Consider the following 14,420-nt stretch of genomic DNA (forward strand, 5'->3'; position numbering starts at 1 on the left):
GGTTTCCAGGGCTCTGGGGTCCCCCACGGCCAGGCCGTACTGTACTGTCAGCTGGCTGACGAGGGGGACTTACCATGAAAAAAGAAGGCCTAGGCCAGGGTTGGCAAACTGTGGCTCTCCAGATGTCAGTGGACTACAATTACCATGAGCCCCTGCCAGCAGGGGCTCATGGTAATTGTAGTCCACTGACATCTGGAGAGCCACAGTTTGGCCATCCCTAGGCCTCACAGGTGGTGCCATACAGGAAGTGACGCCATTATGCCAGCCACGTCTGGGCGATGCTCTGGTATTTGGGCAAAAACTCTGTGGTAGAAGCTGGTTTTGCCATAGGGTTCCTGCTCAAATACCAGAGTGCCGCCCAGATGTGGTTATTGTGATGATGTCACTTCCCGTGTGAGGCTGGCTCTTCTCTTTTTTCTTCAACGCCAGGATCCCCTGCTAGCTACCAGGAGGGAGATGGCAACACAAGATCCAATCCACATTTCTAGACTTCTGGTCACCAGAGATGGAATGGCAGGCTTTTAACACAAAAGACCTGTTCCTATAATTGTTTTTTCTCCCCATGGGGATGTCATCAAGGCTAGGGAAATCTCAGGAACAAAAGGGGGGGGGCAGAATAATAATGAGAGTGTTCCAGGCAGGGTGAGTTTCACGTTCTACTCTGCTGCTTTCCCATAAGTAAGGGAAGCTGGAAAAAGTATGCCAAAATGTAGCTTTGCTCATCTGTACCTCAAAGATCTCAGGGTTGGAATAAGCCAGATCTGCAGAGCACATGAAAACTGCATCAGGGGAGAAGTGTATTTAGCATAGCTAGATCAGGAATTTCCTGCTGTTTTTCAAAATAATTTACTTCTGTGCCTGATTGGGTAGCAATTTCACCTTGCGACTGTGCAGGATAAACTGGCAGGTAGAGGAAAGCTGCACCCTGTGAGCTGCCCCAAAACCTGTTGCCAAAACACCTCGGTGTGCAGAGAGAACTTTGCCCCGCTTTGTTCTATCCCAGGAAATCGCAAAGAAACAAGAGCCTGCCATTTCAGTGTACCTCCATCAGCTGCTCGTCCAGCTTGGCCTGTTTCTTCCGCAGGTCTTCGTTCTCCAGCTTGACGGTTTCCAGCTCATGTTTCATCTGGCTGACCTGCCAAGGCATTAGATCTAATTTTAGAAAAACAGCCGGCTTCGAGAGATCGCTTTTTCCCCTGGACTTAGCCAGGCGTGGATGCCAGGCTAAGAGCAAGAGAATCAGCTGGTGAATTTCAGCCTGCAGCCCGAAGAACGTTTCCCACTCACGGCCAGTCAGCTATACAGGAACAAAGTGCTTTATTATTATTATTATTATTATTATTATTATTATTATTATTATTATTATTATTATTATTATTACGCTCTGTGGGAGAAAATTTGTTGGTCGTTCCCGGCCCTAGGGAAGCACGCCTGGCCTCAACCAGGGCCAGGGCCTTCTCGGTCCTGGCCCCGACCTGGTGGAATGAGCTCCCGGGAGAGCTGCGGGCCCTGCAGGATCTTCCATCGTTCCGCAGGGCCTGCAAGACGGAGCTCTTCCGCCAGGTTTACGGCTGAGGCCAAGGCTAACATCTATGCCCCCCCCCCCCGGGACTCGGGACTTGGGATTGGGATGAGATGGGTATCACCAATACCCCCTCTCCACCTGCTAGTAGGGGAAAGGGTAGTGGATTAGCCAATCTTGCCGGGTTAGCTTGCTAACTAATAATTGTTGGACTGTAGTTATTGAACTGGATTTTAATGGGTTTTATGGGGGCTTTAGAATGTTGTAACCCGCCACGAGCCGCAAGGGAGTGGCGGGTAATAAATTGAATAATAATAATAATAATAATAATAATAATAATAATAATAATAATAATAATAATAATAATAGGCTCTGTAGGTGGTTTTTCCATTCTAAGAGCAGGGCTGAGCCAACGGGGATGTGAATAAAGCACACAGCCCTCCTGGGTCAGTTTTTGGTTTCCTGTTAATGAAGAATGACTCAGGTGCAGCATCGGGGCTCCTCCCCTCCCCCACCTTGGAAAACACAGCCTCTTGGCTCAGACGCACTTTCCGGGAAGCGGAGATCAGCTCCTTATGCAAGAGTTCGCATTCCGTCTTCAGCTTCTCTTGCTCCGTTGCTTTCGTGATCCCCGATGGGCTTTGGTGCTTGGGGTGCTTCACAGAGAGGTGGGAGGCCTCGAGCTGTTGTATCTGGTGCCCCAGAAAGCAAAAAGCAGAGGGTTCAGGAAACAGTAACAATAAACCATCAAATAAATATATCCCACCCTTCCCTAGTTGTCTCAGGGCAGGTAACATCAACATAAAAACAACCAATACAAAGTAAGTTGCATACATAATAAAACAGCGGAGCCTATGGTGGATGGTCCACAGATCCCAGCAAAACTGGCCTTCCCTTCCTCTCCCCACAACAGATAAAGGGGGGGTAGAGAGAGCTCTGAGAGAACTGTTCTGCAAAAACAGCTCTATCGGGACTGTGACTAGACCAAGGTCACCCAGCCGGTTGCATGCAGAGGAGCGGGGAATCAACTCTGGCTCGCCACATTAGAAGCCACCGCTCTTCACCACGACGGACGCGATTGCCGTCCCAAACTTGCAGAAGGCCGGGAGGCGGTGAAATCGCCCAGTTCTCCCCTTACCTTCTCCCGAGAATGCGCCAGCTCCGCCTTGGCGTTCTGGACGTCCCGCTGGAGCCTGTCGTTCTCCTGCCTCAGCAGCTGCTGCTCCTGCTTGACCAGCTGGTCCAGCTCTTCCCAGCACAGCTTCTTCTGCTGGCTCTGCAGCCCCGCAGGATGCGCAGCCGGCCCCAGGGTGCGGATCTGAAGGACACCCAAGGCCACGCGGGGTGAGAGCTGGTGCGGCCGTCAGCGAGGGAGCCGGGTCTCAGCCTGGGGGGCTGGGCTTCTACATCATGCCTCCGCCGAGGGCTCGTTTTTGTGGCCCAGAGCGAGACCCTCCACCCGTGCTGAAGAATGCCCTTTCGATCCACTTCTGCAAGGGGATTTTGCCATCCCACACAGTAAGATCCCGTTGCAAATTGCATCGAAAGTGAAAGCGCCCAGCCTCTCAGCCTTATTTGACGGTGTCAAGTGGACTCGAGTCTAGGGATGCCAGCCTCCAGGTGGGGCCTGGAGATCTCCCGGAATTACAGCTTATCTCCAGGCTACAGAGATCAGTTTCCCCGGAGAAAACGGCTACTTTTGGGACTGTATGGTTTTATATCCCATTAAATACCCCCGTCTCCATGCCTTGCCCAAAATCTCCAGGATTTTCCCAACCTGGAGCTGGGAAGTCTAGGCTTGAGGAGCCCCAGAAGTGCTGGCGGATGGCCACAATTCCTTCACATGCCCACTGGAAGCCCTTTGTTAACAGCCAGATTCAAGGACTGGGGTGGAGAAACAGGAGGCAGTTAAGCCAGGAGTAGGCACGCAGGCTCCGCCCCCTCCCAGGTGGGGAAATCGCAAGAGAACCCACACTAGGGAGGAGGTGAGTGGGAGCAATGGAAATTGCTGGTTCCCTTGCTTGTGGCCAAGACCATTAAGGGCATAGTGCAGGGGGTTGGACTAGATGACCCTGGAGGTCCCTTCCAACTCTATGATTCTAAGGCAGGATGGGAAAGGCCATGGACCCCCTCCAGACCTCCCTGGGGGTCTATGAAGCCCTGGTTAGAAATCCCAGGCAGAAGGCAGAGTGAATTGTGTTTAACAACGGAATGTTTGAACCCTTTTCCAAACACCAGACCCTGACATGTCTGTATTATCTTATATCTTTATCTTTAAACTGCTCCTGCGGAGTGGTATAAATAAAGCAGTAAGGGATAAAGGGGAGGAGAAAGGGCGAGTCCATGATAAAAACATGGAGGGCCTGTGCAGCTCCCCACTGACTACTTGGCCTGTCCTCGGCTTGGCCGTTCAGGGAGTCACTGCGGGAAGAAGAGACTTCTCCACAGTTGAGTCGCCCAAGGGAGGGCGCGTGAAAGGTGCACAGCCGCCGCGTCGAAGACGCGGTGGCCCTGCTCCTTTCCCTCCCACAAGCCTGGGCCCATGGCCAGGGAGGCCATGGACACCAGGCCTTCAACGCAGCCATAACAGCGGGCCTGCCACATCACAGACGTGACAGCCCTGCTCTTCTCGCCGTGCCAAACAGGGGCCGGCGGGGGGGGGGGGGAGCATGTGACACCTGGCTGGGGAACGGGAGGTCCCGGGAAGCCCTCGCCCCGCAAAGGCTTTGCCGAGGGGGGGGGGTGCCTAGCGCCCATTTTATTGTAAAATAAAATGGGCTTTCCCCCTAATTATGCTATAAGGAAGGACTCTGAATTTTGTTCAGTATCCCAGCTGTACTGGCTTGGTTGCTGGCTACTGGTGCCAGGTTACAGCGTCTCTCTAATTTCCAACGATAACAAGGCCAGAGGTGGTTTCCGAACTCCAGTGTCCTTCAGTCAGAGGTCAAGTTTACAAGCAATAAATCATGGCAGTGTCGGAAATTCTGCATCTGAGATATATGTAGTACCCACAGCCAGATGTACCACCTGGGAGACTTTATAGCCTCATACATCCTGCACACAGCTAGCTTTTCAGGAAGAATCCTGCAAAGACTCATCTCCAGTATCACCGGGACCCGGGTGTCGAGCCAGGAAGCGTGCACTTCACTGCCTAGCCTGTAAATCCGTTCTGAGCCTTCTCCCGCGGCCTTTCAAGGGTTCAGGTGACCCACATGTATGTCAGTTTGCTGCTATTTACATGTCCTAACAAATGTCCTATTCCAACCTTAGCTGGACTCCTTAGCTGGAGTCTGGAAACCAAGTTTATCATTCTTAGTTTTCAATGGGCAGCAGGCAAATAGGTTCTACAAGCAACTAATATTCCCGAAACTGAAAAAAAATTGTACTTGGAATGGATTTTGGAAACAAATCTAACACTTCTGCAATTCTGAGATAAGCCACAATCATACCCTCTAAAGGCCCCCTAAACGAAGGAGTTACCTTATCATTGGCTGCCTGCAGCTGCTTGTGCAGTGACATCACTTCCTGCTTCAGAGCGTCGTTTTCCTGCTGAGTCACCCGGAGGTCTGACTTAAGTTTGGACACCTAAAATTCCAGAGAGGGAGCCGTGTTAGTCTGCTGCAGCTGAAAGTTCATTCTGTCTGGCATCAGCACAATTCTGGATCGAACACGCAGACGAGAGACGACGTCATCCCAGCAGAGAGATGAGAACAGCAGGGTTCGAACTAAACGGATGCATTACTATTCATCTCAAAGAACTCTCATGAGCAGGGGTGGGCAAACTGTGGCTCTCCAGATGTCCATGAACTACAAGCGAATGCTGGCAGGGGCTCATGGGACTTGTAGTCCATGGACATCTGGAAGGCCACAGTTTGCCCACCCCTGCTCATGAGGATAGAAGGGGGGGAAACCTCCCACATACTGGAAGATGGTGTTGGAGCAGGAAGGTAGAAGAAAGATAGCTAATGCTTTTAGCAAACAGCGGAGCCAAAAGCCTGTGAAATGACCAGACGCCAGCAACTGTACTTCTGCAAAGACCAAATATATGGGAGGGAAGAATAGCCCTTTCATTTCTGCAGGCGGATGAGAACCCAGACTTATAAATCAGTGCCCATGAAGTTACAGCGTTGCAACTCCCCACCTCCCCATCCCCGGGTGAAGCACTTGTTGGTAGGGAGAAGAGAGGAGGAAATGGTTGTAAGCAAGAAAGGATTGTCTTTAGTTCTTCTGTCACTAATGCTAAACCCCTATCCTCTGGAGCCTTAAGGGGACTTATAAAGCAGAAAAAAATGCTTTTGCAGCATAGGCTGGAGAGCCATCTGACGGGGAGGCTGATTCTGTGGAGGTTCAAGGGGGTGGCAGGTGACAGTGGGTGAGCGAGAGGGTTGGGAGTGTCCTGCATGGTGCAGGGGGTTGGACTAGATGACCCAGGAGGTCCCTTCCAACTCTAGGATTCTGTGATTCTATAGAAGTTGAGACAAAACGAAGGTGGGAAAACCTTCCACTAAAATAGTGGAAACCTGGAAGTGAAAGTCGCTTTAAAACTTCACTCTCCTTGCAGTTCCAACAGGCCTTTCCTGCCTGAAACTGGCCAATGAGAAGAGACTGCAGTGATGGCCAATAGCCTAATTAGGGTTCCTTTTGCCCATCCCAATGAATCACAAGGAGAGAAAAACCTTTTTTATATTTTTACTGAGGAAGAAATATAGACACAGAGGAGATTCCCAAATCTGTGCGGAGAACAATACAGTGACATGAGACTTTATAACTTCCCATTGGAGGCGGGGAAAGATGATGCCCCTTTGGGTCAAACCAATAACCTGGGGTCTCCAGCCCCTTGCACCTCCCACGGGACCACCCTGTTGTATCCATGCCAGCTCCCCGAAAAGGTCACAAAAGACAACTTTCGTTTCTCCCCCCTCCCTGGCCAGCCTTCAGTTGGTTAATATAAACAATGACTGTTTCCTCTGGCCTTGGAAACAGCATATCAGCATTGGCAATATTTCAAGACACAGCTAAGTACAAGCCGAGCCTTCTGATTGCGAAACATTTACAAAAAAGTTTCTCTTTACTAAACAAAAAGAGAGTTCTTTCAATAGACCAATGTCGGTGGGGGAGGTGTGGCAATCTGGTGGAGGAACTGTGGCCGTTTGCAGAACCCTGTGCTACGGGCCCAAATTTCTCCAATAAAAGAGAGGGGATCCATTCTTGGATATCTCGGGGTGTGTATGTGGGGGTGGGGCGTGGATGAACTCTGTGGTTGAGCCAGAACGTCAGGAAAATGATGCGGGGGGGGGGGGGAGCTGAAACACACCAGAGCGGAATGCACCATGGGGTGCAATTAAAAAAGAGAAACTGAGCCGAATGAACTTCAAAAGCTCAGTGCATAATCAGTTCAGGTCAGGCCATACAAACAGAGGTGCTTTGCCATTGCCTGCCTCTGTTTGCCATTGCCTGCCTCTGTAGAAACCCTGGATTTCCTTCACGGTCTCCTAGTACTAACTGGGGCCAACCTTGCTGAGCTTCCAAGACCAGACTAACCCAGGTCTTGGGCTCCTTTTATTTATTTTATTTATTTATTATTTTGATTTATATACCGCCGCATTCCTTAGGAACTCGTGGCAGTTCCCAGAGTAAAACATTAAAATACAATAAAACCCCATAAAACCCCAATTTACGATAAAACAAGCAGGTGGTCAAAAGCACCAATAATCTATCCCAGTGGTCCCCAACCTTTATTAGGCTGGGGACCGGCAGGGCATCGGGCCGCGCCCGCGGGGACCACGCCCGCGCGGGCCACGCCCACGCATCGGGCCGTGCCCGCGGATCGAGCCACGCCCGCGGATCGGGCCGCGGCCCGCAGGTTGGGGACCACTGATCTATCCCATCGCACCTCGTTCAGATTGTCCAGATGGATCAGACGGAGGCCGAGACTTCTTCCACTAGGAGTGAGTGGGTGCCGGCCCAATAGACTCTAGTAGACTTTGATAGACTTTGGGGAGGGGTCCTTGATGGAAGCACCGGGGTTATACCCCGGCCTCAACCGTATGCCTGGCGGAAGAGCTCCGTCTTGCAGGCCCTGCGGAAAGCTGACAATTCCGGCAGGGCCCTCAGCTCTTCCGGGAGCTCATTCCACCAGGTGGGGGCCAGGACCGAAAAGGCCCTGGCCCGGGTCAAGGTTGCCTAATTAGGCTGCCTAGCTGGATCCCTGAAGTGAGCGAGGACTCCAACTTCTCACACAAGAGTCCCAAGTTAACAAAATCCAATTTGCCGACAAGATTTAAGAAGAAAAAGGAGAGCTGGTTTTTATACCCCACTTTTCACTTCCCTTCCCACAACAGACAACCTGTGAGGGAGGTGGGGTGGAGAGAACCCTGGGAGAACTGCTCTGCGAGAACAGCTCTAAGAGGACGGTGACTAGCCCAAAGTCAAGCAGCTGGCTGCATGTGGAGGAGTGGGGAACCAATCCTGGCTCCTCAAATTAAGTATTTTTATACTCTTTGAAACCTTCTAAAGCAGGGGTAGTCAACCTGTGGTCCTGCAGATGTTCATGGACTACAATTCCCATGAGCCCCTGCCAGCATTTGCTCTGATATACAAAACGAAATGACCCACCTTGTCTTGCGCGGCTGCCGTTTGTGCTCTCAGCGACGGCATCTGGTGCTCCCAGGAGCCCTTTTCCTGCTTCAAGGCAGCAGCCAGGTTCTCGAAGAAGGCTGCTTTTGCTACCTACAATGGAACGAGGTGAACCCTTGCAGATCTCATTTGACATACTGGGAAGTATGAAAAGATCTGGAATTTTGTTTTATTTTGGTTCTCTCTGGGGCAGTGATGCTCTGCATTCTTGGTGTTTGGGGGGCCACAGTGGGAGGGCCTCAAGAGTTCTGGCCCTGCTAGGGGACCTCCTGATGGACCCTGGGGTTTGGCCAGTGTGTGACACAGGGTGTTGGCCTGGATGGGTCACTGGTCTGATCCAGCAGGGCTCTCTTATGTTCTTTTGGCACCTCTGAACACAATCCAGGCTCACACAGGGGCCAGCCAGTTCCTCTGGAGGGCCAACAACCGGGCAGAGAGGCCGAGGCCTTCCTAAGGACATCAGGAGAGCCCTGCTGGGTCAGACCAGGGAGGGTCCATCCAGTCCAGCCTCCTGTCTCACACAGGGGCCAGCCAGTTCCTCTGGAGGGCCAGCAACAGGGCAGAGAGGCCGAGGCCTTCCTAAGGACATCAGAAGAGCCCTGCTGGGTCAGACCAGGGGTCCCTCCAGTCCAGCCTCCTGTCTCACACAGGGGCCAGCCAGTTCCTCTGGAGGGCCAGCAATAGGGCAGAGAGGCCGAGGCCTTCCTAAGGACATCAGGAGAGCCCTGCTGGGTCAGACCAGGGGTCCCTCCAGTCCAGCCTCCTGTCTCACTCAGGGGCCAGCCAGTTCCTCTGGAGGGCCAGCAACAGGGCAGAGAGGCCGAGGCCTTCCTAAGGACATCAGGAGAGCCCTGCTGGGTCAGACCAGGGAGGGTCCATCCAGTCCAGCCTCCTGTCTCACACAGGGGCCAGCCAGTTCCTCTGGAGGGCCAGCAACAGGGCAGAGAGGCCGAGGCCTTCCTAAGGACATCAGAAGAGCCCTGCTGGGTCAGACCAGGGGTCCCTCCAGTCCAGCCTCCTGTCTCACACAGGGGCCAGCCAGTTCCTCTGGAGGGCCAGCAATAGGGCAGAGAGGCCGAGGCCTTCCTAAGGACATCAGGAGAGCCCTGCTGGGTCAGACCAGGGGTCCCTCCAGTCCAGCCTCCTGTCTCACTCAGGGGCCAGCCAGTTCCTCTGGAGGGCCAGCAACAGGGCAGAGAGGCCGAGGCCTTCCTAAGGACATCAGGAGAGCCCTGCTGGGTCAGACCAGGGGTCCATCCAGTCCAGCCTCCTGTCTCACACAGGGGCCAGCCAGTTCCTCCGGAGGGCCAGCAACAGGGCAGAGAGGCCGAGGCCTTCCTAAGGACATCAGGAGAGCCCTGCTGGGTCAGACCAGGGTCCATCCAGTCCAGCCTCCTGTCTCACGCTGGGGCCAGCCAGTTCCTCTGGAGGGCCAGCAACAGGGCAGAGAGGCCGAGGCCTTCCTAAGGACATCAGAAGAGCCCTGCTGGGTCAGACCAGGGGTCCATCCAGTCCAGCCTCCTGCCTCACACAGGGGCCAGCCAGTTCCTCTGGAGGGCCAACAACAGGGCAGAGAGGCCGAGGCCTTCCTAGGAACATCAGGAGAGCCCTGCTGGGTCAGACCAGGGGTCCCTCCAGTCCAGCCTCCTGTCTCACACAGGGGCCAGCCAGTTCCTCTGTAGGGCCAGCAACAGGGCAGAGAGGCCGAGGCCTTGCTAAGGACATCAGGAGAGCCCTGCTGGGTCAGACCAGGGGTCCCTCCAGTCCAGCCTCCTGTCTCACACAGGGGTCAGCCAGTTCCTCTGCAGGGCCAGCAACAGGGCAGAGAGGCCGAGGCCTTCCTAAGGACATCAGGAGAGCCCTGCTGGGTCAGACCAGGGGTCCATCCAGTCCAGCCTCCTGTCTCACACAGGGGCGAGCCAGTTCCTCTGGAGGGCCAGCAACAGGGCAGGGAGGCTGAGGCCTTCCTAAGGACATCAGGAGAGCCCTGCTGGGTCAGACCAGGGGTCCATCCAGTCCAGCCTCCTGTCTCACACAGGGGCCAGCCAGTTCCTCTGGAGGGCCAGCAACAGGGCAGAGAGGCCGAGGCCTTCCTAAGGACACCAGGAGAGCCCTGCTGGGTCAGACCAGGGGTCCCTCCAGTCCAGCCTCCTGTCTCACACAGGGGCCAGCCAGTTCCTCTGGAGGGCCAGCAACAGGGCAGAGAGGCCGAGGCCTTCCTAAGGACATCAGGAGAGCCCTGCTGGGTCAGACCAGGGGTCCCTCCAGTCCAGCCTCCTGTCTCACACAGGGGCCAGCCAGTTCCTCTGGAGGGCCAGCAACAGGGCAGAGAGGCCGAGGCCTTCCTAAGGACATCAGGAGAGCCCTGCTGGGTCAGACCAGGGGTCCATCCAGTCCAGCCTCCCGTCTCACACAGGGGCCAGCCAGTTCCTCTGGAGAGCCAGCAACAGGGCAGAGAGGCCGAGGCCTTCCTAAGGACACCAGGAGAGCCCTGCTGGGTCAGACCAGGGGTCCATCCAGTCCAGCCTCCTGTCTCACACAGGGGCCAGCCAGTTCCTCTGGAGGGCCAGCAACAGGGCAGAGAGGCCGAGGCCTTCCTAAGGACATCAGGAGAGCCCTGCTTGGTCAGACCAGGGGTCCATCCAGTCCAGCCTCCTGTCGCACACAGGGGCCAGCCAGTTCCTCTGGAGGGCCAGCAACAGGGCAGAGAGGCCGAGGCCTTCCTAAGGACATCAGAAGAGCCCTGCTGGGTCAGACCAGGGGTCCATCCAGTCCAGCCTCCTGTCTCACACAGGGGCCAGCCAGTTCCTCTGGAGGGCCAGCAACAGGGCAGAGAGGCCGAGGCCTTCCTAAGGACATCAGGAGAGCCCTGCTGGGTCAGACCAGGGGTCCATCCAGTCCAGCCTCCCGTCTCACACAGGGGCCAGCCAGTTCCTCTGGAGGGCCAACAACAGGGCAGAGAGGCCGAAGCCTCTGTTTCAAGGTGTACTTTAGACTAGCAATTGCTGTTCTGTTGTGTGTTATCGGGAAGGTGTCAGGATCAGTCCCTCTGATCTCTGCCATGATTTGTGATTGACCTGAGAGACTCCATGTTGGTTTGCTGTGTGCTCTTTGAAGTAACCTCTGACAGGCAGATGGGAAAGCGTGATTTGCACTCCTCACCTTCTCAGCGGTTCTGTCCAACTCTTCACTGAGGGCCTCCTTCTCTTTCATGAGCTGCTCATTTTTCACGATGAGGCTGGAAATTTCGTTCTGGAGATCGGACCTGGGCACCTGGCAAGATAGTTGATAAAGCAAATGACTGCAGCCTTCTAATGGATCGTACAGTTATTAGAGATTGGCTCTAATTTTGCATACTGGTTTGCCCTGTTGCTGATAATAGCTGGAGAAACATTTCTGAATAAGGCTGAACTTATCTCCTGAGTGTCCTGAGCAGGAATAAGGAGCGTGAGTGGGCCAACAGCAATGTGCAGACCTTGGGGGCTGGGACTGATGCCAGGCAAAGACCTGGATCCCTGTCAGCAGCTTCTGGAAGGCTGGTGTAACGGCTGTAGGGTGTTCCCGGGAGTGGGGGGTGGAGACCCCAGGCTATTGGCCCCTCCTGCAAGGGCATCATCACTCCCAGCCTCCAATGAGAGGGTGTTTCATAGAATCACAGAATCATAGAGTCGGAAGGGCCCTCCTGGGTCATCTAGACGGAGAACCCACCACCTCCCACTGAGAAACCGCCCTAACTGTCAGGAACTTCTTTTGAATTAATTTCATCCCACTGGATCTGGTCCATCGCTCTGGGGCAAGAGACAACAATTCTGCTCCATCCACCATATGGCAGCCTTTTAAATACTTGAAGATGGCTGTCAGATCCCCTCTCAGTCGTCTCCTCTCCAAGCTAAACAGACCAAGCTCCCCCAACCTTTCTTCCTACGTCTTGGTCTCCAAACCCCTCACCATCTTTGTTGCCCTCCTCTGGACACGCTCCAGTTTGTCTCCATCCCTCTTCAACTGAGGTGCCCAAAACAGAGCACAGGACTCCAAGGGAGGCTGAACCGTTTGAGACAGCCCAAAATCCCATTTGTCTTTTTAGCCACCAAATCATATTTAACAGTCTGTAATTGCATTGTAATCTGCGCAAGTGTTTGGTTTTGTAGACCTGTGTCTGCGTGTTTCTATTTTTGCTGTTGTTGGCAGAACGATACATAAAAAAGCTTTTCCAGCTAGCTGTGGTCAACTTTGCATCTCCATGTTAGGCAAGCAACTCAGAAAAGGGCCGAATTAGGCCCAGGGCTATCTGGCCTCTTCAAAACGTACAGTTTATGCAGGTGATGCCACTGCTGGTATTTTAGGGCATCCTCCCAAGGCAGCCCATGCTAGCGCTATTATGCTGGTCAGAAAGAAAGTTCTCAATCCTTGCTCTGAGAACCAGCATAGTGTACTGATTAAAAGCAGTGGACTCTAATATGGAAAACAGGGTTTGTTTCCCCTCAAGGGGTGTGCATTTGGGCGTTAAAAACTTTTAAAAAGCCACAATACAACCCCCCCCCCCCCGCGCGAATCGATGCTGAACCTACTGCCCATCTGCTCTGCGGAGGCCTTTCTCAGCTTCCTGCCGCAGGGGAGATCGCCCCTTCGCCAACTGAACCTCACCTGCTGCACTTTCTCCAGTTCCTGCTTCAGGCAGAGGTTCTCTTCTTCCACGGCACAAGCCTGAGACCTGAGCTGGCACAGCTCCGCCTCCAAGGACGAGACCAGCGTGGACGACTGGAAAAAAAAAGCACAGGACGTGAAGGCCAAGGGACGGACCTGCTCACGGATTTGCGAGTGCATTGTGGGTGAACGGGAGAGAGACTGTGCGCTCACTGGAACTAAGCCAGCCATATTTTAGGCTGATGGTGAACAAGGGTAAAGCTCACTTGGAGACTTCCTGCTCCTTTGAACACACTTCCTGCCTGCTTGCCTCCAGAACAGCAATCATGGATTCATAGAGTTGGAAGGGGTACCCAAGGTCATCTAGTCCAACCCCCTGCACAATGCAGGTACTCACAACTACCTGCACACCCACATTGACCCCAATTCCATACCCAAGTGATCCCGCATCCAAGGTCACCTAGCTGGCTGCATGTGGGGGAGTGGGAATCAAATCCAAGGGCATTTGTTACGTTCATGGCCTAATTGAGATCTGAACCCAGGACTCCCTTGACTCCGTTCCACTAGTACTGGCTTGTCATTACCTGAATTTTACAGTTCTCCAGTTCTTCCTTGAACGGAGAGCACTCTCTCTCCCATTCTTCTGGTTCGCACTTCCCAGACGCGCTCTCTCTCTGCCAGAGCACCCTCATCAGCTGCTGGTCGAGATCTTGCGCATCTGCCGGGCTGGAGGAATTCTTTCGGCCCAGACTGGTGTTTTCCGCTTCCAGCTGCTGATTCCAGGCTTTCAGTTCTGACACCTATTTGGCGAAGAGGAGCTGGTTGGAAAATGGGCAGAATCAAAGAACAGCTGCCTTCCCTGAGAGCCAGTTTGGCGCAGTGATTGAGAGCAGCGGCCTCTAATCTGGAGAACTGGGTTGGAGTCCCCATTCCTTCTCCACCTGCAACCGCTCCCTCTAAGGCCATCCAGCCCAACCTCCTGAACAATGCAGGAAATCCACAACTACCTGTCCACCCACAGTGACTCCAATTTCATGCCCAGATGATGTCCCATCCCCAAACCAGAATCCCTGGCCAGTCTGGCCAGGAGGAAATTAGCCTCCTGACCCCAAACTGACGGTTGGCATTTCACTGAGAAACCGCTCTAACTGTCAGGAACTTTTTCCAGAGGTTGAGATGGAATTTAGAATCATAGAATCACAGAGTTGGAAGGGACCTCCTGGGTCATCCAGTCCAACCCCTCTGCACTTTGCAGGACACTCCCAACCCTGTCGCTCATCCACTGTCACCTGCCACCCCCTTGAACCTTCACAGAATCAGCCTCTCTGTCAGATGGCTCTCCAGCCTCTGTTTAAAAATCTCCAAAGATGGAGAACCCACCACCTCCCGAGGAAGCCTCTTTCACTGAGGAACCTCTCTTCCTGGTACGATCATGCAGAATATGACTGGGAAACAGAGCTGTGGACATGCCCACCCGGGGCCCCTCTCCTTCCTACCCCCTCCAAGCCCATCAATGGCCATTTTGGGAAAAGGGGGGGGGGGAGAGAGAGGGTTGTTATGACCATATATAGTCAATGTCACCACCTCAAGATGACTTAGTCAGGAGAGGCAGGATATA

General features: G+C 53.7%; 1 protein-coding gene across 10 annotated transcripts in view; it reads right to left on the reverse strand.

Moving 5' to 3' along the window:
• NIN (ninein) overlaps positions 1-14,420 on the reverse strand; it is a 114,318-nt gene that overhangs the window by 12,116 nt on the left and 87,782 nt on the right. For all 10 annotated transcript variants that reach the window (XR_013228623.1, XM_077324074.1, XM_077324076.1 and 7 more), the window contains 8 exons: positions 13,387-13,602; positions 12,803-12,916; positions 11,321-11,431; positions 8,138-8,251; positions 5,003-5,107; positions 2,661-2,840; positions 2,071-2,214; positions 1,043-1,135 (listed from right to left, as the gene is read on the reverse strand). Coding sequence is in view for 9 of the 10 variants with exons in the window: in XM_077324074.1 (XP_077180189.1) it covers positions 1,043-1,135; positions 2,071-2,214; positions 2,661-2,840; positions 5,003-5,107; positions 8,138-8,251; positions 11,321-11,431; positions 12,803-12,916; positions 13,387-13,602 (1,077 nt within the window). In the remaining variant the exon portion in view is untranslated. The remainder of the gene's footprint in view (positions 1-1,042; positions 1,136-2,070; positions 2,215-2,660; positions 2,841-5,002; positions 5,108-8,137; positions 8,252-11,320; positions 11,432-12,802; positions 12,917-13,386; positions 13,603-14,420) is intronic.

This window comes from Paroedura picta, chromosome 2 (genome assembly GCF_049243985.1).
Source record: "Paroedura picta isolate Pp20150507F chromosome 2, Ppicta_v3.0, whole genome shotgun sequence".
Taxonomy (NCBI): domain Eukaryota; kingdom Metazoa; phylum Chordata; class Lepidosauria; order Squamata; family Gekkonidae; genus Paroedura; species Paroedura picta.